The sequence below is a fragment of the Aureococcus anophagefferens genome (genome assembly GCF_000186865.1).
Source record: "Aureococcus anophagefferens unplaced genomic scaffold AURANscaffold_7, whole genome shotgun sequence".
Lineage (NCBI taxonomy): Eukaryota > Pelagophyceae > Pelagomonadales > Pelagomonadaceae > Aureococcus > Aureococcus anophagefferens.
Window position 1 is genome coordinate 1,978,249 of NW_008705567.1, and position 20,788 is coordinate 1,999,036.

Here is a 20,788-nt window from a genome sequence, read left to right on the forward strand (position 1 = left end):
AAGAAGGCCGCGCTCGAGCGGAAGCAGAAGATGGCCGCGGAGAAGGAGGCGAAGAAGGCGAACATGTTCGGGCCGAAGCCCGTCGCCTCGAAGCTCCCGAACGACGACTCCATGTGGGACGACTTTTGATTTCCCCCTCCTCTCTAACCTTGAACTACATTTTGCAGTTTCATCCGAGAGCATGGGCAGCCCTTGAGCATGCGCACTCTCCTCCGCTGCTGCCTCGCCGTCGCAGTGGCGCGGAAGCGTTTGCGCTACGCCTGCGACCACGACGCGCGCGCCGGCGACGACATCTCCGGCGACATCTGTCGCGCGCCGTCGAGTAAACCGCGGCTCATGGTCTCGCTGGGCCCTGGGTACGAGCTGCGCTGGCTCCACATTCCGAAGTGCGGCACGTCCTTCGCGACGGCCGTGTACCGCGCGGCCTGCCCGCGGCTGCCGCCCCACGCGGCGATCCCCGAGCCGACGACGCCGTTCCCGGGCCACGTCCAGGATTACTTCGCGAGTTGCTTCCCGAAGGACGCGAGCCGCGGCGCCTGCCACCTGGCGCCGGAGGACACGTTCGCGCCGAGCCCGACGCACGTGCCCTTGCGCGGCTTCGACCCGACGCGCTACGCCTACGCGACGATGCTCCGCGACCCGTGGCAGCGGCTCGCGTCCGCGCATCGCTGGAAGGCCCAGTTCTTCGACGCGGGCTGCGTCGAGCTGACGGCCGCCTGCGCCCACCGGAATTTGGGCATCTACGTGAACATGATCAACGGGAACTGGAGCGACGGCCGGACGCCGCGGACGCGGCGCGCCGTCGCGTACCCGGACGACGCGGCCGTCGCGGCCGCCGTCGCGCGCCTCGCGGACTTCGCCTTCGTGGGCATCGTCGAGCGCTGGGACGAGTCCCTCTGTTTGTTCCACGCGACCTTTGGGGGCTTCCTCACGTCCGGCGAGCTCGTCGAGCGTCGGCGTCCCGCGGCGACGTTTCGCGAGATCGGGGAGACGTGCGCGGTAGGTCAACGTGCGCCCCGGCGAACGAGCGCGCGCGGCGGCGACGTCCGCGGCGACGTCCGGGGCCTGGGCGCCGCCGCCGGCCTACGACCACGACCACGCGGATGCACTCGAAGACCACGCGGACCACCGGCTCTACGCGGCGGCGCAGGCCCTCTTCCAGCGCCGCCTCGCGGCCGCGTTCGTCACGTAAGGTTATCGCCGGGGGGTCCTCGTCGGGGGCGACGACGTGCTCTGCTTCCTGACGAGCTTGTGTTTTCCGAGCGAGCGCCGGAGCTCGCCGGGCGACGCCGCGCCGTCGCCGTCGTCGCCGTCGCCGTCGTCGCCGTCGCCGAAGGAGAATTTTCCTGAGTTGAGGAGGACGTGCTCGACGCCGCCATCTTCGCTGAAGAACTCGAGGTTGATCGACGAGATGAGCGCCGAGAGGAGCGTGAGCCCGATCAAGGCGACGACGGACCCGTAGACGTACTGCCGCATGACCTGGTCGCGCGTCGCCTCGCCGCGGATCAGCGGCGGCGCGAAGTCGCCGAGGCCCACGGTCGTGAACGTCACCACGCCCATGTACGCCGCGTTGCCGAAGGTCATGACGCCCGCCTGCTGCGCGCCGAGCGCGACGACGACGATGTAGAGCACCGCCCACACGAAGCAGGCCCGCGCGAGGCCGTGGTGCTTGCGCTTGTGCTTGGGCCGCCGCAACACCTTCCGGAAGAAGCGCTGGGACTGCTTGACGGCCTCGTGGACCGCGGCGCCCGTCAGGTTGAGGATGTAGCCGAAGTAGGCGACGCCGAAGACGCAGATGACGGACGACGCGACCTTGCCCCAGGGCGTCTGCGGCGCGAACGTGCCGTAGCCGATGGTCGTCACGAGGGTCGTGACGAAGAAGACGGCGCCGGGCCAGGTCCAGTAGACGTAGCCGGGCCGGAGGTCGCACGACGTCGTGATGGCGCGCCGGAGGTCGTCGACGACCGCGAGCACGGTCGCGTTGGTCGCCGCGAAGTCGTAGAGCTGCCCGAAGTCGCGCTGGATGGCGATTATCTTTTTCTTCAGGGCCTTGCGGTCCTCCTTCTCCTTGTCCTTCTCGCAGAAGTAGAGGACCGCGCCGAAGAGCATGATGGCCCCGAGGAAGAGCGTGAGGTGCTTCGCGATGTAGTAGGGCGAGAACGCGGCCTGATCCTGGCCGAACTTGCCCAAGCTCTGCGATTTCCGCCTCGTGAGCGTCCTCGAGTCTTGGAGCAGCAGCTCGCGCTTCGACGAAGCGGAGCCGGCGGCGGCGAGCCCGACGACGTCGCGCGTGCCGCGCGTGGACTGCGCCTCGAGCATGTGGCCTTCGCGCATCACGTCCGGCGGTTCGATCGTGGACGCATCCCCGAAACCCGGGATGCCGAGCCGCGTGGGCGACGGCGACTGGGCCTTTTTCTCCGCCGACTTTCCTCGCCGCCGTTTCGATCCTTTCTTCTTCTTCGCGGCGCGGCCCCGCGCGGAAGCGGGATTCGAAACGGGTCGCGCGCGCGCGGCGACGGGGTCGGATTTATTCTCCTCCTCGCCCCAGACGCACAGCGAGTCGAGCATGGTTGAAAGTCGCGCCTCGTCGGATTCCGTGATGCGTCCCGGTTTTCGACGTTGTTCCAAACAACTTGTGAGCGCCCGGCGGCGGCGGCTGCCCACGGACCCGCACGCGAAAGCGAATGCGCCTTGCAACACGAGTCATCACACTCATCGCAAGCACAAACGAGTCGTCGCCATCGCGAAGGCGAGCGGCTCGCCAACCTCACGACGTCGACGCTCTCCATCCATGTGAGAGAGGATGGCTATGTGGCAACGCGCCGGGGCAGCCATGGGGCCGCCATGAACGTGCCCGGCTACGTGCCGGCCGGCTTCGTCCGCAAGCCGCGGAGCCCGCAGGACGATGAGCTCCTGCTCCGGACGCCGCCGCCGGCGGCGCCGCGGGCGACGACGAGCCGCGGCGTCATGACCGACGGGAGCGAGGACGCGGCGCCGCGGGCCGTCGCCGACGGCCGGCGCTCGGCGCCGCGGTCCGACGCCTTCGGGTCGCCGCCGCCGCTCCTGTCGCTGCCGCCGCCGCCGCCGACGCCGCCGCCGCCGAGCCCGCCGCTGACGTCGCCGCCGAGCCCGTGGCCGAGCGCGGCGCCGCGGCCCGACGCGGCGCCGCGGACCGTCGCCGACGACCGCTGCGAGGCGCTGCTCCTGGGTCCGCTGCCGACGGCGCGCGCCATCGACGTCGGCCGCAACGGCGCCGCGTCGCCCTGTCTGTCCGGCTGCTCGTCGCACCGCTGCGGCGCCGACGGAAGCGGCTCGCCGCTGAGCCACCGCGTCGCGTTGACCTTCAACGAGCTCAAGGCCCGCGCGCACCAGCAGGCCGTGCTCGTCGACGCCATGCGCCGGGAGCGCCAGGTCGCGCGGTCGCAGCTGGCGATCCTGGAGCGCGAGCGCGACTACTACAAGTCCGCGCTCCGGTCGTCGCTGGCCTGGGCCAAGGGCATGCAGAGGCAGGCCGACCAGCGGGCCGACGAGCGGCGACGGCCGCGGCCGCGCATCACGCTCGACGCGCCGCCCGGCGTCGCGCGCGGGCTCGGCGCGCGGCGCGCCGCCGCGGACGGCGGCGCCGCGGCGGCCGCGGCGGCGACGCCGAGGAAGCGCGCGCCGCGCGCCGCGCGGGCGGTCACGCCGGGCGGGCGCGCCTGGACGCCCCTCGTCACCATCGCCCGGGACTCGTCGCCGCCGCGGCCCGCGCCCGCCGCGCCGCCGGCCGCCGCGCCGCCGGACGTCGCCGCGCGGCTCGCGGCGCGCCGCAAGGTCCACCGGTCCGCCATGCTCGCCCAGCTCCGGCGGGCCGCGCGCCTCGACGCCGCCGCGGAGCACGACGCGGAGGCCGCCGACCCGCTCCGCCGCGAGGCCGCGTACCACGCGGGCCAGGGCCGGCGCGCGCGGAAGCCCAAGGCCTACCTCATCGAGTCCATGGCCAACTTCACGTCGCTCGCCAAGCATCTGGAGATCCACGACCACTCCTAAGACGACCCCCGGGTGTCGCGGCGTCGAGTCTCGGGCGCGCGGAGGAGGCTCGGAGGTGCGCGGCGGAGGCGGCGCTCGAAGGCGTGTGTCGCGCGACTTGTCCGCGCGGAGGACTTTGGCGGCCTCCAGTCGACTGCTGTGGCAACGAGCTGGACATCTGAATCTCGCGCGCGCCGCAGCCGTCGCGAGCAGGATGTGGTGGCCGTCGAGCATGGGCGGCGTGCAGATCCAGGCGGACCACCTCGGCGGCGGCCTCGTGCGGCGCGACACGAACGAGGAGCGCGCGCGCTTCTTCACGGACGCCGCGTCGCGCGGCGTCGGGCGCGCGCTCCTCGAGGACCGGCGCGCGCCCTTCGAGCACTTCTTCCCGCGGAATCTCTTCCTCAGCGCCGTGCACGCCGTCGCGTTCACGGCCGCGCCGGCGCTCGCGGCCGCGACGCCCGGGCCCGACGCGCCCGACGACGAGGAGCTGCTGGACTGGGAGAAGCTGGCCGAGGAGCTCAAGGACTTCAAGCAGCGCGCGGCGGCCATGCTCGTGCGCGTCCTCGGCTGCACGTCCCTCAAGCGCGCGCTCGAGGCCGCGTGCGTCAAGTACTGCGCGCTGCCGACGGCCGACAAGCTCGTCAAGGACGCGTCCAAGTCCGCGCTGCGCAAGGCGGCGCGCCACGGGCGGCTCGGCGCGTCCTACCGCATGCTCGCGACGGCGGCCTACGCCAACGCCCTCTCCTACGTGTCGAACCTCGCCGTCGAGGAGGCGTGCTTCCTCGCGCAGTACGCGCGAGAAACGAAGGCGGACCCGCGCGCGGAGCTCGCGCACCGGCGCAAGCTCAAGAAGCAGAGCGCCGCGGCCCTCGTCGGCTACGGCGCGGCCTACACCTTCGCGACGCGCGTTTGTCCGGCGCCTTCTTTTCTTTTTTTGGTATTTTTTCGACGCGGCGCGCGCAGGCTCGGCATGGCGCTCGGCACGGTCGTCAAGCCCGGCTGGGGCACGGTCATCGGCGGCGCCTTCGGGGACCTCCTCGGCATCCTCCTCCTGTAGGACGCGCATTTTAATTCGAGTGGACCATACCCGAGTACCTTGAAGGTGTACGTTGAAGCGGGCTGCCCACGACGACGACGATGGTCTGAATGCCTTCCTTGTTGGGTCTCCTCGCGGCCTTGCTCGCCGCGCCGGCGGCGCGAGGCGAGTGCGAGCGCTTCATCGTCATCGCCATGCAGCGGTCCGGGTCGCGCTACTTCGTGCACCAGCTGTCGACGCACCCGGAGATCGTCAGCGACGGCGAGCTGTTCGTGGGCTGGGGCGGCGAGGGCGGCCGAGGCTACGCCGACTTTGGCCCCATGAAAAAAGAAATCGAACAATCCTTCGACCGCCACTGCGCCATCGCCGGCACGAAGTTCGCGGGCTTCAAGTGGATGACGAACCAGGGCCACGACGAGCGGCGCCACGCGATCAAAAAGTACATGCTGAACCGCGGCGTGAAGCTCGTCTACCTCTGGCGGCGCAACGTCCTGCGCCAGTTGATCAGCAACCTCGCGAACCGGCGCACGGTCGGCCTCGCGCACCCGGAGTCGCGCGAGGACGCCGCCAAGGCCGACGTCGATCTGGAGTTGCCCGCGGGCGGCGACCTCATCCACGCGCTGAAGAAGATCGAGCGCCAGCGCCGGCGCGTCCGGTCCTACTACCACCCGGAAGTCAAGGAGACGGCCGTCTTCTACGAGGACCTCATCGCGGGCAGCCCGCGGTACAACGACTCGTGGGCGCGCGTCGTCAAGTTCCTCGGCGCGGCGCCCCACGCGTTCGAGCCGAGCGCCGCGGACACGGTCATCATCCACCAGAGCCGGCCGACGCTCGCGTCCGTGCGCAACGCCGACGAGGTCCGGGCGACGCTCGAGGCCGCGTGCCGCAACCAGCGCGACCGCGAGGCGCACGCGCACGTGGCCGCGGACATCCTCGTCGTCTGCGACGAGCTCCAGCGCGAGTACGGCGCGTTCCCGGAGGCGCCGCCGGCCGCGGGCTACGTGGCGACCTAAGCAATGAAGCGGCGCGACGCCGTGGCGAAGAGCGCGTCGCACTCCGCGAGGACGGCCTCTGGCAAAATTAAGCCCGACGCCATGAGGCCGATCTTGCAGTCAACGTAGCCAGCCTGCTTAACCGCGTTGTTCCGGCGTCTGTTTCGACCGCGGGCTGCCCGCGCGCGCCCGGCACCGGACCCGCGCCGCCGGCCATGTCGATGCTGCCGCCGCTCCGGAGCGCCTACCCGGACTCGGGGAACCCGCCGCCGATGCCGCCGAAGAAGGGCAACCGACGGAAGGTGCCCGTGCCGCCGTCCGAGGACGACGACGACCTGCACAGCTACCACGCGAGCCACCACAGCTACGTGCCGTCTCCCGAGCGCGTCGACGACCACATGGACGAGGACCCCTACGGCGACGATCTGTACAGCGTCGACCCCGGCGCGAAGCGGCCGCCGTCGGCGCCGCCGTCGGAGCACTTCGTGGACCCGCCGGACGTGACCATCTCGTCGGGCGTCGCCATGAAGGGCGAGCTGTCGTTTCCCAAGCTGCTCCGCGTCGAGGGGAGCTTCGTGGGCAGCCTCAAGGCCGGCGGCGACATCGTGGTGGCGCCGACGGGGACGCTCGAGTCGGACATCGACAACGACGGCGGCTACCTCCTCGTCGAGGGCAAGGTCATCGGCAACGTGAGCGTGCGCCGCGTCCAGATCTCGTCGTCGGGCCACATCTTCGGCGACATCACCTGCAACAGCTTCATCATCGCGCCGGGCGCGGTCGTCATCGGCGCGTGCCAGGTCCGACCCGAGCCGCCGGAGAAGAACCTCGGGTAGCGTGCGCCACGAAGCCGCACCCCCGTGACCCCACGTACAGACACCCTACGATCGCGCCTCCGGAGCGTGCTTCGTTGCACTTCTCGTTGCATGGGCAACGTTCTGCCTTGCCGCCGCGATCCGACGATCTCAGTCGAGACAATGGCGACGATGGCGTTTCGGGGCAGCGCCCTCGCGCTGGCGCTCGCCGCGACGGCCGCCCGGGACCTCCCGGCGCCCATGTCCGACTTCTACCTCGAGGGCCCGCTGGGCCACGAGTCGAACTTTAGCTACATGAACACGGCGACGCTGGGCCCCGCGCCGCGGGCCGTCGTCGAGGCCCTGTCCGCCGCCGCGGCGGACAACGAGAAGAACCCGAACGTCGACGTCTACGAGTACTTCAAGATCGGCGCGGAGCTCGTGCGCCACAAGGCCGCCAAGTTCCTCGGCTGCTCCGACGCGGAGGTGCTCCTCACGCCGTCGACGACCTTCGGCCTCAACACCGTCGGCGACGGCCTCATCGCGTCGGGCTTCGTCGGCGCCGGGGACCGCGTCCTGACGACGGACCAGGAGCACTACGGCGCGACGAACGTCTGGCGGACGCGCGCGAACGCGACGGGCTTTTCCATCGACGAGGTGGCCGTCCCGCTCTTCAACGCGACGGCCGCCGGGGTCCTCGCGGCCTTCGAGGCGAAGCTCAACGCCACGACCTACAAGGTCGTCGCCGTCGCGCACGTGCTCACGACGACGGGCTTCAAGCTGCCCCTCTCCGAGCTCGCGGACCTCGTCCACGCTCGGGGCGGGCTGCTCGTCGTCGACGGCGCCCAGGCGCCCGGCGGCCTCGACGTCGACTTTTCCAAGACGGGCGCCGACGCCTACGCGACGTCGAGCCACAAGTGGGGGCTCGGGCCCAAGGGCAGCGGGCTCCTCTGCGTCAAGGAGTCCGCACAGCCCAAGGTCCAGGCGACCTACCTCGCGGGCGGCTACGGCCGCGACATCGGCGCCCTGCCGGACGCCTACGGCGTCAAGACGTCGAGCTCGGGCACGGTGCCGCCGGCGATCATCGCGGGCCAGGGCGCGGCGTTCGACTATTTGGCGGACTTTGGGATGGCCGACGTCGAGCAGCACAACATGGGGCTCCGGGCCCGGGCCGCCGCGGCGTTTTCGGCGATGGGGTGCGCGCCGCTGGGCGCGCTCGACCCGGCCGCGGACTCGGCGCCCATCCTCACCATCGCGCTGCCGGACTCGCACGACGCGACGTGGACCTACCGCAAGCTCTGGCTCGAGTACGGCATCTTCGTCAAGTCGACGGGCGCGGCGTCCTACCCGACGGAGTGGCCGCCGGGCGCGCCGCAGCAGGCGATCCGCTTCTCCTTCCACGTCTACAACACGGAGACCGACGTCGACAGGCTCGTCGCCGCCGTCGCGAAGATTCTGGGCGACGCGACCGTGGCCCTGACCGTCTAAAGCAGGATATAGTCGTCCCCTTTCTCGTCGTCGAACGTGACGACGGGCACGGTCCGTCGCCGCTTCTCGTGGTCGATGTACTTCATGTCGAGGTTGAGCGTGAGCCGGTAGCCGCCGTCGGCCTCGTAGGCGAAGTCGTCCTTCTTGTAGCGCTCGTCGAGGAAGGAGATGAACGAGTCGGGATTGTGCGTGAGCGCGCGATTGACCGTGACCTTGGCCTGGAGCTCCTTCTCCTGGAACTCCTCGATGTCGTTGCCCGAGACGTCGAGCGCCGTGAGCGTCGTGTTCCGCCGCAGCACGTCGAGCAGGCGGTTGACGCCGAAGCCGCCCGCGGCCGTCGCGTCGTTCTCGGCCTGGGCAGCACAAGAGAGATTCAACATCGCTTCAACGTGAGTGTTCCGCGCGCGCGCGTTCCGGAAAAAGCATCCACGCTTCGAGACCGTTCCGAGAGATGATCGCTCGTCCAAAAATCAGCCGAAACGAGTGGAAAACGGCTGAGAGAGGAGCCTTTGAAGTTGGAAATTTCGCTCTCTTGTCCTGCCCTGTTCTCGGCGATCTTGAGGTCGACGATGGACCGGTTCGTCGCGAGCATGTCGGCGATGGCCTCGACGCCCCGCGCGCCGGCGCTGTTCGACGACAGGTTCAGCCGCTCGACCCTCGGGTGGCTCGCGGTGATGCCCGCGACGACCGCGATGGCCTTGTGGTCCAGCGAGTTCGCGGAGAGGTCGAGGCTCGTGATCGACGGCACCGTCAGCGTGTCCCGGAGCATGATGGCCTCCGGCAGGCGCAGCTCGAGGCCCGTCAGCTTCACGGTCTCCGGCGGCGTCTCGAGGAACTCGCGGAGCGGCAGGCAGTTGAGCGCGACGAGGTTGTCCGTCGACCGGAACGCGCGCGCGAGGCGCTCCGCGGCGCCCTCGGAGATGTCGTTGAGCCGCACGTCGATGCGCCGCATCGTGTAGTTGTCGCTGAGCACCTCCGCGAGCGCGTCGGCGGTCTTGTCCGTGATTTTCGTCTTCGACACGTCGAGATCCGTCAGCACGTAGTTCGACCGTAGAGCCCGCACGAGATTCAGCGCGTCCTCGTCGCGCATGAAGCAGCGCGACAGCGACAGGGACCGGATGGGGTAGTTGAAGCGCAACAGGTACTCGAGGAGGTAGAAGTCGTCCTTCTGGAGCGACTTGGACGCGAGCAGGAGCTCGCCCTTCATGTGCCCGGCGTTCCAGTAGGAGATCTTCTTCGGCACCTGGACCTCGTCGGCCTGCTCCTGGACGCTCCGCGGCTCCGTCTCCGCGCGGAGCAGCCGCGCGTCCTTCTCCGTCGGCGACAGGAGCAGGGACCGCGCGCGCCGCCGCGCCGGCGGCGGCTCCTCGCGCGCCTCCTCCTCCGCCGCGACCTCCTCCGCGGCCTCGGCCTCCTTCTCGCCCTCCTCGCCCTCCTCGCCCTCCTGCGTCTCGCCCTCCTCGCCCTCCTCGCCCTCCTTCTTCTCGCCCTCCTCGCCCTCCGCCTCGCCGTCCTCCTCGCCCTCCTTCTTCTCGCCCTCCTCGCCCTCGGCCGCGCCCTCCTCCTCCTGCTCCTCCTCGTCGCCGAAGAACTCCTTCTTCCACTCGGCGATGACGTCCTCGTCGACGGCGCCCTCGAGCAGCAGCGGCAGCGACGGCCGCCGCGGCAGCGTGTGGGCCTGGAGCTTCTTGGGCGTCAGGCCGTCGAGCAGCACGCGCGACGACTGCACGCGGTTCATGAGCTTGATGACCGCATTGCCCTCCTCGAGCTCGCCGATGCGCTTCTTCAGCCATGACCCCAGCTCGACCATGGTTACCGGTGCTGCGGCGCGGGCAGCGCGTCGCGCGCGCTGCCCAGACGCTGCCCGCTGCGACCTTGAATGTTCAACTGGGTTGGTTGCATCCATGATGCTGCGGCCGCGGCCGACGGCACGACTCGGTGCGCCCTTACGATGGACGAAGAATTAGACTGGCCCGACGAAGAATTAGACTGGCCCGAGGAACTGTGTGACGGCGCTCGCCGCGGTCGCCTCAGCTATGTGGAAGAGCTCCTTGACTGGGGCGCGGACGTAGACGCGCGGGACGACCGAAATGTGACGCCGCTGCACTGCGCCGTGTTCTATCGGCACACAGCGGTCGTTGATGTCTTATGCAAATGGGGTGCCGATGTCGACGCAACTGTCTGCGGGACCACTGCGCTCCATCTAACAGCCGACGTAATGGTGGGAATCGAATGGTGTGCGATCGCCTTGAACATGCCGCAGCAACGTGAACGAGAGAGCGCGCGCTGTGCCGAGCTTCTCATCGCGGCGGGCGCGGAGGTCGACGCGGAATGGCAAAGGAAGACGCCGCTCGCCCTGGCCCTCAAATCAGGCCACCGCCGGCTCGTGAAGATTTTGCTGGAAGCCGGCGCCAACGCGAGGCTGGCCGCCGCGAGTCGTCCGTTCCTCCTGCGCGACCGCGAGCCCTGGAAAGCCGCGCTCCGCCTGTACGACGCGGTCGCGGCGGCGGGCAGCTGGAAGCTCTACGTCGCCGAGCACCGGCGCGTCCTCGCCGGCGTGGTCTGCGCGTGCGCGCGCGTGCCGTTCCCGCTCGACGCGGCGGGCAACGTCGTCGAGTTCCTCTACCCGCCGGGAGGCTACTAAAGGACATGTGCTCTGTAATCTTGGGACTCATTGGCCGCCTTCCTCGGGCGCGGCGGCCGGGACCGGGCTCGCGCCGCGCGGGACCGGGAGCGGCGACGGCGGCATGTGGAGGAGCGGGTGGTCCTCGAACTGGTCCGGCGGCGGCGGCGGCGGCGTCCGCGACGCGTCGACGACGCGGGCGAGGGAGCTGCCGCCCGGGACGTCGTCCTGGCGGCGGAGCGTCGGCGACGGCTTCCGCGGCGAGACGTCGCGGCTGCCGCCGTCGCCGTTGGGCGTCTGGTCCGGGGCCTTGGCGCGGCGGACGCCGAGGGGCGCGCCCGAGAGGTTCTGGAGCGCCGCGCGCCGCACCTTCGACACGGCGCGCGGCGGCGGGCTCCGGGACCGCGCGGCGCCGCGCGACGCCGCGAGGGACGCGTCGAGCCCCGCGGCGTCGCGCTGGCGCCGGTGCTCCTCGACCTCGGCCTTGAGCTTTTTGTATTTGATCTCCAGCTTCCGCGCGTCCGCGGCGTCGCGGTCCCGCTGCGACCGGTCCGCGTCGCGCTGGGCCCGTAGCTCCTTGAGCTGGGACGCCGCGGACGCGCGGCACTTGACCTCGACGGCGAGGCGCTCCCGGAGCCGGTCGACGTCGTCGAGCGCCGCGCGGCGCCGCGACACCGCGAGGCTCACGTCGCCCTCCGTCGCGCGCTTCGACCGCTCGAGCGCGTGGCGCGCGCCGAGGTGGGCCCGCGCCTCGTGCTCGACGCGGCGCCCGAGGTCGTCGACGCGCCGCTCCGCCGCGGCGAGCTTGCGCTCCGCGGCCGTCGCGCGGTTCCGCGCGGCCGCGCGCTCCGCGAGCAGCGCGTCGCGCTCCGCGGCCCGCTGCCGCTCCGTCGCCTCGAGCACCCGCTTCGACTCGCCGATCTCCGCGCGCGCGGCGTCGACGTCGGCCTCCAGACCGTCGATCTTCTTCGCCGCCGCCTCGAGGCCCGCCTCGGCGACGGCCGCGCGCGCGCGCTCGCCGCCGATCTGCCGGTCCGCGACGTCGCGCGCGGCCACGGAGTCGTCGCGCTCGCGCGACACGCGCGCGACCTCGGCCAGGGCCTTGCCGAGCTCGACCTCGACGTTCTCCAAACCGCTCACGCGGCCCCGCGCCTCCGCCAAGACGGCCTCGGCGCACTCGAGCCGCTTCTGCAGCTCCGCGCGGTCGCGGTCGCCCTCGCGCGACGCGTGGAGCTCGGAGGCGAGCGCCGCGATGCGGTGCGACGCGACGTCCTGCTCCTTCTTCGCCTCGTGGAGCGCGGCGACGAGGGTGGCGTGCTGCTCGTCCTTGGCCCGCGCCAAATCCGCGTGCGCCTCCGACTTCACGGCCGCGAGCGCGAGCGCCCGCTCCGCCTCGAAGGTCTTCTTCGACTCCTCCGCGGCGGCCGTCAGCTTCTGCACGGCGCGCTCGCTCCGGGCGAGGTCGCGCCGCGCCGCGTTGCGCTCCTGGACGGCGGCCTCGATGGCCCGGTTCGACGCGACCAAGCGCTGCTGCATCTCGCGGATCGTCGCGATGGCGAGCTCGAGGTTGCGCTTCAGCGAGTCGACGTCGTAGTCGTCGAGGGCGAGCTCCACGGCCGGCGCGGGGCCCTCGGCCGGCGGCGGCGTCGCGGACGCGGGCGGCGGCGACGCGGCGCCCCGCGGGAGCTCCGCGGGCTCGTCGCCGCAGTCGCCGTCGCCGTCGTCGTCGACGACGACGGTCGCGTCGGGGCTCAGCAGCAGCTCCGCGGCGCTCAAAAGGCCCCCGGGCTCCTCGGGCGCGTAGCCCTCGAGGGCGCGCTCCTCGGCGGCGCGCTCGTCCGCGCTGCTCGGGCTCGCGGCCGCGTCGAGCGCGACGGGCGCCGAGAGCTCGCCGTCGCGCTCGGCGGGCGCGGCCGGCGGCGGCGGCCGCGACGCCGGCGGCGGCTCCTCGGCCGGTGCGCCCTCGAGGTTCGTCTGCAGCCAGCCCTGGATCGGGCCGCCGGCCGCGGCCGCGGGGACGCGCGTCGCGGCCGCGGCCGCCGCGGCCGCGAGCGTGTCCGGCGGCGGCGCCGGCGCCGGCGCGGGCGCGGGCGGCGGCGCGGCGGGCGCCTTCGCCTCGCTCGCCGCCGGCGACGCCGGGACCGACGCCGCCTCCTCGCTGCCGGACTCGGACTCCTCCTCGGACGACGACGTCGGCGCCCGGTTCGACGACGGCGAGCTCGACGCCCGCACGTTCGCCTCGATGGACGCGCGGTGCGCCGCCATGCGCTCCCGCAGCGTCGCCAGCGGGTCGCGCTTCGTGGGCGACGCGTCGGCCATGGCTGCGGTGGAAGCCGGGCTGCCTCTATACGCAACGTTTTTAGCGTCGCGCTTGAGGGTCAACATCGCGGCACGCGAGACTTCAAGAGTCACGCGAGGTGCAATCAAAATTTAGGAAAAAAAGGGCCGGCGAGGAGCGTTCAAAGCGCACGTCCACGCCCACCGCCTCGAACAAAAAGCCTGCGGAGGGGATAGCTGTGGACCCGAACGTAGCCCGGCGGCGGAATCTCGCGACCGACGAGATGTTCGATCGGGGCGCGTAGTGGTGTGCCTTTCGTCTCGGAGGAGCGTCCTTTCGGGCGAGCGCCACGGGCGTTCGGCGTCGCGCCGGCCTTGCTCTCCTTGCGACCCCCCAAAAAAGGACGCGGCGCCTCGCGCGTCGTCAGCGGACGCGCGTCACGCCGCCGCCGCCGCCGCGGCAGGGGTCGCAGTGCTCGCGGAGCATCGCGCGGAGCGGGTGGTCGAGACCCGACGCCGCGTCGGCGAGGGCCTCCGCGGCCGCGGGCGCGAGGGTCATGCCGCTGGGCCCGAAGCCGTCGAGGAGCCAGACCTGGGGCAGGCCGAGCGCGCCGAGGTCGCCGACCAAGGGCAGCCCGTCGGCGCTGAAGGGCATGGGCCCCGACCACGCGCCGTCGAGCTCGAGGCCGTCGCCGACGGCCGCGGGCCCGACGAGCTCCCGCGCGTGGCCGCGGGAGCTCGCCGTCGACTCGTCCGTCGTCGCGTAGCCCTCGGCCGCCGTCTCTACGGGCACGCGGTCGCCGCCGAAGAGCACGCCCGGACAGTCGGACCGCGGCCGCCCGTACAAGTGGCGCACGCGCCGTGCGCCGTCGACGTGCGTGCACTTGGCCGGCGCCGTCTTCAGGTTTTGCCAGGCGACGGCGGAGCCCTGGGAGTAGACGACGCGTGTGAGATCCTGCGTCTCGTCGCCGCTTTGCGACGCGACCCAGATTTGGCCGCGCACGGGCGACACGGGCGCCTCGAGGCCGAAGCTGTCGCGCAGCAGCGGCCGCGCGCCGGAGCCGTTGGCCACGACGACCTGCGCCGCCCGGAAGCGGCGCCCGGACGCGCACGCGCACGTCGCGCCGCCGGCGCCGTCCGCGGCGACCGCGGCGACGGCGTCGCCCTCGACGACTTCCGCGCCGCGCGCGCGCGCGTGGTCCGCGAAGGCCCGCGCGGCGTCCCCCGGGTCCACGTAGCCGCTCCGCGGCGTGAAGATGGCCGCGACGGCGCCGCCGCCCGCGAGCGCCGGCTCGAGGGCTACCGTCTCCTCCCGGTCGAGGAGCCGCGCGTCGACGCCGCGCGCGCGGAAGTCCGCGGCCGCGGCCTCGGCGGCCGCGAGCTCGCCGGGCGCGCCGCTCACGAGCGACAGCGCGCCGCAGCGCACGAGGCCGCAGCAGCCCGGTTGGCGCGCCTCCGCGGCCTCGTAGCACGCCATCGAGTGATAGGCGAGCGCGTCGTAGAGCGCGGGCGTCGTCGCGGCGCCGCCGCACCAGAGCGTGCCCGCGGAGAGGCCCGTCGCCTCGCAGGCGATCGTCTCCCGCTCCACGAGCACCGTGCGCCGGCCGTTGGCCGCGAGCCGCAGCGCGCAGGCCGTGCCGGCGATGCCGCCGCCGATGACGACGACGTCGACGTCCTCCGCGGGCGCGTCGCAGCGCGCGGTCTCGGCGAGCGCGGCGAGCGCCGCCGCCGGGACGAGGCGGCAGCGCGCCGCCAGGTGCCGCAGCAGCATCGTCGAGCTTTTCAGGGCTTGGCCATTGTCTTCCTCGACGGCAACATGGGCCTCAACTGGTTCAATGATGCACATTTTTCGGCCCAGCAATGCTTGGTATAATGCTGGAATGCTTGGTACAAGCGGCAACTCTACTCGTCTTTTCGTGCTCGTGATCGGCTGGGAGCATTCTAGGCAGCCTTTCGCGCTCCAGCTCAAAAGATTCTAAGCAACAACACATTACCACACAACAACGACGTCGATCATCTACGTGAAAGAGCGGCCCATGGCGACGAAGATCTCGCCCACGGACACGGACCCCTCGAACGCGCCGCTCGTGGACCTCGTGCAGGCGCTGAAGGGGGCCCTCGGGTCCGACGGCCCCCTCGTGCCCGTGCTCCTGTCCGCCTGCGAGCAGCTCGGCGTGCCGCCGGGCGGGACGCTCCGCGACCGTGCCGCGAGCTGCGTCGCGGCGCTCGGGTGCGACGTGCCGCGCGCGTCCGCCGCGGAGCGCGGCGCCCTTGTCGGCGAGCGGCAGATCCTCTGCGACTACTGCGGCGCCGACTGCACGGACGCGTCCTGGCTCACGTCGGGCAAGGTTGACTTGTGCACGGAGTGCAAGTATGCGGACGCGAACGCGCGCGACCCGGACGTGAGCCGCGCCGCGTTCCAAAAAAAAGGCAAGGAGGCGCCCATCACGGCGCAGCCCCGGCCGAGCAGGCCGAAGTGGAAGGGGCCGGGCACCGCGGACGACTTCGCGGGCGTCTACCTCTCGGCCTGCGTCTGCTGGTTCCCGCCCTTCTACTCGCTGGACGTGATGTGCATCGACAAGGTGTCCCCGACCCACGTGACGGCGTGCCACTGCGGGGTGCCGCTTCCATGGAAACAACACTACCAGCTCGAAATGAAGCATGGACGCATGCGGTGGTCCGCGTACGACGAGGCGGAAGGCAAGCCCGGCGGGCCGACGTGCGAGGGCAAGCAGCACGCCACCCTCCTCGGTCCCAATGTCCACCTGATGGGCCCCTGTTGCCTCGGATGCGCCGTCAAACTGTGCAAAAAGTGAGGAGCCGGTCCCGCCGCGTCCGTCGCCGTAAGCGCGCGTCCGTCTCCGGCGCCGCGGGGGCGACTCCGCGGGGCAGCGCGGTTCGACGACGGAGTCGCAGGCATGCCAGGCAGCGGCCACGCGTCGCAGCGCGCTGGGTGGCCGGGCAGCCGGGGCCGCGACGCCACGGCCAGGCGCGACGCCGCCGCCGCGGCCGCGGCGGCGCTGAGTCGGACCGAGTCGGGCTCGCCGAGTAGAGCATGAGCCCTGCACCGCCGCGATGAGCGCCCACGCGCAGGCGAGCGCCAACGGCGCCAACGGTTCGAACGGCGCCAACGGTTCGAGCGCGCACAATGGCGCAGCGAGCATGGAGACGGACGAGGTGACGGTCATCATCGACGCCGGCTCGACGTGCCTGCGCTGCGGCCTCGCCGGCGACGACCAGCCGCGCGTCACCATCCCCTGCGAGTTCGCGGGGCGGCGGCAGAGCGACGTGAGCGACGGCGGCGAGGCGCCGCGGCCGCGGTGCCCCCTGGAGGGCGGCGTCGTGAAACACTGGGACGCGATGGAGGCGCTGTGGCGGCGCGCGTTCGCCGAACTAAACGTCGACCCGCGCGGCGCGGCGGTCATGCTCAGCGAGGCCGTCGGCAACCCGGCGCCGGCGCGCGAGAAAACAACACAAATCTTCTTCGAGAAGCTCGGCGCGCGCGCGCTCTACCTCGCGCCGGCCGCCGTGCTGCGAACCTACGCGGCCGGCCGGACGACGGCGCTCGTCCTCGACGTCGGCGACCGCCGCGCGAGCGCCGTGCCCGTCCACGAGGGCTTCGCGCTGACGGCGGCGACCGTGGCGCTGCCCGTCGCCGGCCGCGACGTCACGGCGCATCTCCAAAAAGCGCTCCGAGTGGACGAGGCGGCCGCGCGGGCCGTGAAGGAGAGCGCGTGCGCGGTCCGCGGCGGCGGCGCCGACGAGGCCGCGCTGCCGGCGACGTACACGCTCCCCGACGGCACGGCCATATCGCTGGGCGACGAGCGCTTCGCCGCGCCCGAGGTCCTCTTCGCGGCGTCGCCCGCCGCGCCGCAGGCCGTCGTCGACGCCGTCGGCAAATGCGACAAGGACTACGCGAAGGAGCTCTACCCGGCGCTGCTCCTCGCCGGCGGCAGCACGCTCCTGCCGGGCTTCGGCCTGCGGCTCCACGCGGGCGTCCTCGCGCTCGCGCCGACGTCCAAGGCGACGCTCGCGGACGCGCCGCACCGGCTCACGGGCGGCTTCGTCGGCGCGTCCATCCTCACGTCCATCACCGCCTTCACGGCCATGTTCGTCTCGCGGGCCGACTACGACGCCAAGGGCGGCCGCGTCGTCCACGACAAGTGCCCCGCGAGCGGCTGCTAACGTTAGGCGGAAATCGCTACTGGGACGGCTCGTTGGCCCAGGACGGCTCCTCGGCGACGCGGAGGCCCGCGCGCTCGATGCGCGCGCGCGTCATGTCGTCGAGGTCCGCGGCCCGCCGCGACGCGCCCTCCTCGGCGTCGCCGCCGTCGTCGTCGTCGTCGTCGTCGCGGCGCGGCGCCGGCGCCGCGCGGCGCCGGAAGCCGGTCGCGCGCTCCGCGGCCGCGCGCTCCGCGGCCTCGCCCTCGAGGAAGTTCGACGGCGCGAGCTGGCCCGGCCGCCGGAACCCCGACCACTCGTCCTCCCGGAGCTGCTCCTCGGCGAGGAGCTTGCGCGCGGCCGCGCCGAGGGGCGACGCCGGGTCGAGCATGGCCTTACTGGCCTCGAGCGCCCAGATCACGAGGCCGAGCACGAGCACCATGGCGCCCTTGTACTCCAGGGACGTGACGACGTCGCCGAAGAGCAGCGCGCACGCGAACATGACGAGGACGGACCGCGCGGCGACGAAGAGCACGGCGACGAGGGCCGAGAAGCGGTCGACGACCGCCAACGCGAGCGCAGCGGCGACCGCGAAGAGGCCCACGTCCAGGCCCAGGAGCCAGACGCCCCAGCGCCCGGCGATGGACGACCGCGCGTCGAGCTGCCCGAAGGACTCGCGCCCCCGGGACCAGGCCGGCGCGAGCTCGAGGCCCACGGCCGCGGCCGCGACGACCGCGACGGCGACGGGCGCCGTCAGCAGCAAGCCCCCGAAGTGGTCCAGCGGCGGCCGGTCGTCGCGCGGCCTCTTGTCGAGGCGGAAGCGCCGCTCGAAGCCGAGGACGTAGCCCGCCGCCAGCACCTGCGCGAGGCAGAGCAGCCCGACCCAGAGCCGCGACGTCTCGCCGACCTCGGCCTCGCCCAGCGCCATGATGCCCGCGCCCCCAAAGGCGACGAGCAGCGCGAAGAGCGACGCCGCGCCGCCCGCGGGCAACACGTGCTCGTCGGGGCAGCAGCAGCCGCAGTCGTCGTAGGACCCGACGCTGTCGTCGTCGCGGTCCGACGCGTCCGCGCGCGCGGGACCCGCGTCGCCGCCGTCCCCGGCCTCGGCCTCCGCCATTTCCGCCGGCGACGCCGCGCCCCACTCGTCGTAGTCCAGGAGCTTCGCCTTGCGCAGCGCGACGCCGAGGAAGAGGACGACGACGCCCTGAACGGACGCGAAGGCCATCGCGAGCCGCGGGCCGCACGCGCGCGCGCGCGTCGCCTCCTGCATGATCGCCGCCGACGCGCCGGCGAGCACGCCCAGGGGCGCGTAGCGGAGCGCGTACTCGCGCAGCGACACGCGCCGGAGCCAGTCGCCCAGGCGGCCGTCGCGGTGCGCGCCGACGAAGCCGAGCGCCGCGGACGCCGCGAGCTGCATCGCGGACAGCGAGAGCGGGAAGGGAAAGTTGCCGCGCACGAGCTCGCGGTCGACGACGCTCAGCGGCACGGACACGGCGAGCCAGGGCAGGAAGAGCGCGAGGCCCGCGCGCGCCTCCGACGAGACGAGCGCCTCGGCGACGCCGGGGCCGACGGAGTTGCCGCGGACGTCGTCGGCGCCGCACGCGAGCCGCGGCAGCAGGATGACGAGCGCCGCGGCGACACAGAGCGCGCAGGTGAAGGCCGACCGCGACCGCACGGTCGCGCTCGCCGCGTGGTGGTGCTCGCGCTCGCGCGGCCGCACGGCCTTGAGCATCGTCGCCGTCGTCGTGCTGTCCGACGCGGCGTCGCCGACGCCCGGCGCCGCGACGGCCGGGCCCGCGCGCGCCTCGGCGTCGCGGCGCGCTTCGTGGGGGTTCGCGCCGAGCATGAGGAAGAGGCTGCCGAGCGCGACGGCGACGAAGAGGCCCCGGACGCTCACGCGCGGCAGCGCCAGGCCGCGCGCCGCCGGCGCCGCCTTCGCCTTCGCGCCGTAGTATTTGAGCTTGGTGGTTGACGGCTTCAGGAGGGGCGCGCGCTCCGAATTGAAGGAGGCCATCGCCGCCTGCGCAGGCTGTCGAGGCAGGGCACTGCTCGGCGGCGCAGGGAAACTCGGCTCCCGCTTTGACGGGCTGTTTTCCAATACGGTACCTTGACGACAACCATATGATACTTACGGGCCGTATCATCACGGTTAAAGAGGCTGCCTTCTCGATAGCTCAGCGCTTCTTCAGCTCTGTGGGGGGCTGGATCGAGTCGCGCCGCCATGGCGGAGCCCGCGCGGGTCCTGCGGGCGGCGGAGGACGGGCGGACCTTCGGGGACACGGTCATCACGCTCGTCGCGCCGGTGCTGCTGTCGCTGTCCCTCTTCGTCACGGCCGAGTCCGTGCGGCGCATGCTGCGCCGGTTGGCCGCGGCGAAGGCGCACGTCGAGACCCGGAGCGCCGTGAAGAAGGAGCTCAAGTACGCCGTCGACGCGGAGGCGGGCGGGGCGCTGAGCGCCGAGGCCGAGGCGGCCCTCCGCGCGGCCGTGCGGTTGCCGTACCTCTTCACCGCCGCGGACGCGTACCTCGTCTACGCGGACGCGTTCGCCGACGGCGCCTTCGTCGTCTTCTACGTCATCTCGGGCTGCGCCATCTTCGGCTGGTACGAGCGCTGGCACTGGACCGAGACCTGGTACTACCTCGCGGTGACGTGCACGACGGTCGGCTACGGCGACTACAGCCCCGCGTCGCAGAGCGGCAAGCTCTGGGCCTGCCTCTACGTGCCGCTGGGCATCGTCCAGATCTTTAGCATCATCACGTCGCGCGTGACGGCCTTCGAGGACGGCTTCGAGGGGCTCGAGGCCTGGGTTTTGCGGGCCTTCTTCGGCGTCGAGGCCGTCGACACGCTCAGATTGCCCGCGGAGGAGTACTCGCCGGCGGACGTCCGGGCGCGCATCTGGTACCCGCGGCGCGTCCTCGTCAAGGCCCTGCCGCTATTGGTCGCGCTCGTCGTCTTCTTCCTCCTGCAGCGCGGCGCGGGCGGCGCGGGCGGACGGGGCCGCACCGTCGTCGACGCGTTGTATTTCACGGTGGTCACGGCGACGACCGTGGGCTACGGCGACCTCACGCCGACGTACCACGCGGACAAGATGGCCACGGGCGTCATGTGCATCGTACTGGTCGTGGTCACGGCGAACTTCATCGGCGCGATGCACGGCCTCTTCCTCCGGCGGGCCGCGCGCGCGGGCGCGTACCGGCCCGACGTCGAGGCCATCGCTCTCGGCAACCGGGGCCGCACGGGCCGGTCCCTCGTCTCCGAGAGCGAGTACGTGCTCGGGGCGCTCGCGCGCGCGCGGCTCCTCGACGAGGAGATCGTCCAGGCGCTCCGGCGCCAGTTCGCGTGGGAGGCGACGCGCGGCACGCCCCTGGGCACGGTCATCGACCTCGACGCCATGCACGCGCTCCAGACG

The 20,788-nt window shown here is 72.3% G+C and overlaps 6 protein-coding genes across 6 annotated transcripts in view; 5 read left to right on the forward strand and 1 right to left on the reverse strand.

The window, feature by feature from the left end:
* Window positions 1–129, forward strand: part of AURANDRAFT_63692 (hypothetical protein) — a gene marked incomplete at both ends in the record, with an annotated part of 2,794 nt that extends 2,665 nt beyond the window's left edge. The window contains one exon of the mRNA XM_009037951.1: window positions 4–129. Coding sequence (XP_009036199.1) covers window positions 4–129 — 126 coding nt within the window. The remainder of the gene's footprint in view (window positions 1–3) is intronic.
* Window positions 130–1,194: 1,065 nt separating this feature from the next.
* On the reverse strand, window positions 1,195–2,334 carry AURANDRAFT_63693 (hypothetical protein; the record flags this gene model as incomplete). The annotated part of the gene is made up of 1 exon (XM_009037995.1): window positions 1,195–2,334. The coding sequence occupies one exon, from the start codon at window positions 2,332–2,334 to the stop codon at window positions 1,195–1,197; it is 1,140 nt and encodes a 379-aa protein (XP_009036243.1).
* Window positions 2,335–2,844: 510 nt separating this feature from the next.
* AURANDRAFT_63694 (hypothetical protein) lies at window positions 2,845–6,060 on the forward strand (the record flags this gene model as incomplete). Its single annotated transcript, XM_009037952.1, has 3 exons — window positions 2,845–3,989; window positions 4,222–4,918; window positions 5,248–6,060. The coding sequence occupies 3 exons, from the start codon at window positions 2,845–2,847 to the stop codon at window positions 6,058–6,060; spliced, it is 2,655 nt and encodes an 884-aa protein (XP_009036200.1).
* Window positions 6,061–6,254: 194 nt separating this feature from the next.
* Window positions 6,255–8,318, forward strand: AURANDRAFT_63695 (hypothetical protein; the record flags this gene model as incomplete). The annotated part of the gene is made up of 2 exons (XM_009037953.1): window positions 6,255–6,868; window positions 7,040–8,318. The coding sequence occupies 2 exons, from the start codon at window positions 6,255–6,257 to the stop codon at window positions 8,316–8,318; spliced, it is 1,893 nt and encodes a 630-aa protein (XP_009036201.1).
* An 8,062-nt stretch (window positions 8,319–16,380) lies between these two features.
* AURANDRAFT_58969 (hypothetical protein) lies at window positions 16,381–17,403 on the forward strand (the record flags this gene model as incomplete). The annotated part of the gene is made up of 1 exon (XM_009037954.1): window positions 16,381–17,403. One exon carries the CDS (start codon window positions 16,381–16,383, stop codon window positions 17,401–17,403), a length of 1,023 nt encoding a protein of 340 aa, XP_009036202.1.
* Window positions 17,404–19,600: 2,197 nt separating this feature from the next.
* Window positions 19,601–20,788, forward strand: part of AURANDRAFT_63697 (hypothetical protein) — a gene marked incomplete at both ends in the record, with an annotated part of 2,573 nt that continues 1,385 nt past the window's right edge. The window contains one exon of the mRNA XM_009037955.1: window positions 19,601–20,752. Coding sequence (XP_009036203.1) covers window positions 19,601–20,752 — 1,152 coding nt within the window. The remainder of the gene's footprint in view (window positions 20,753–20,788) is intronic.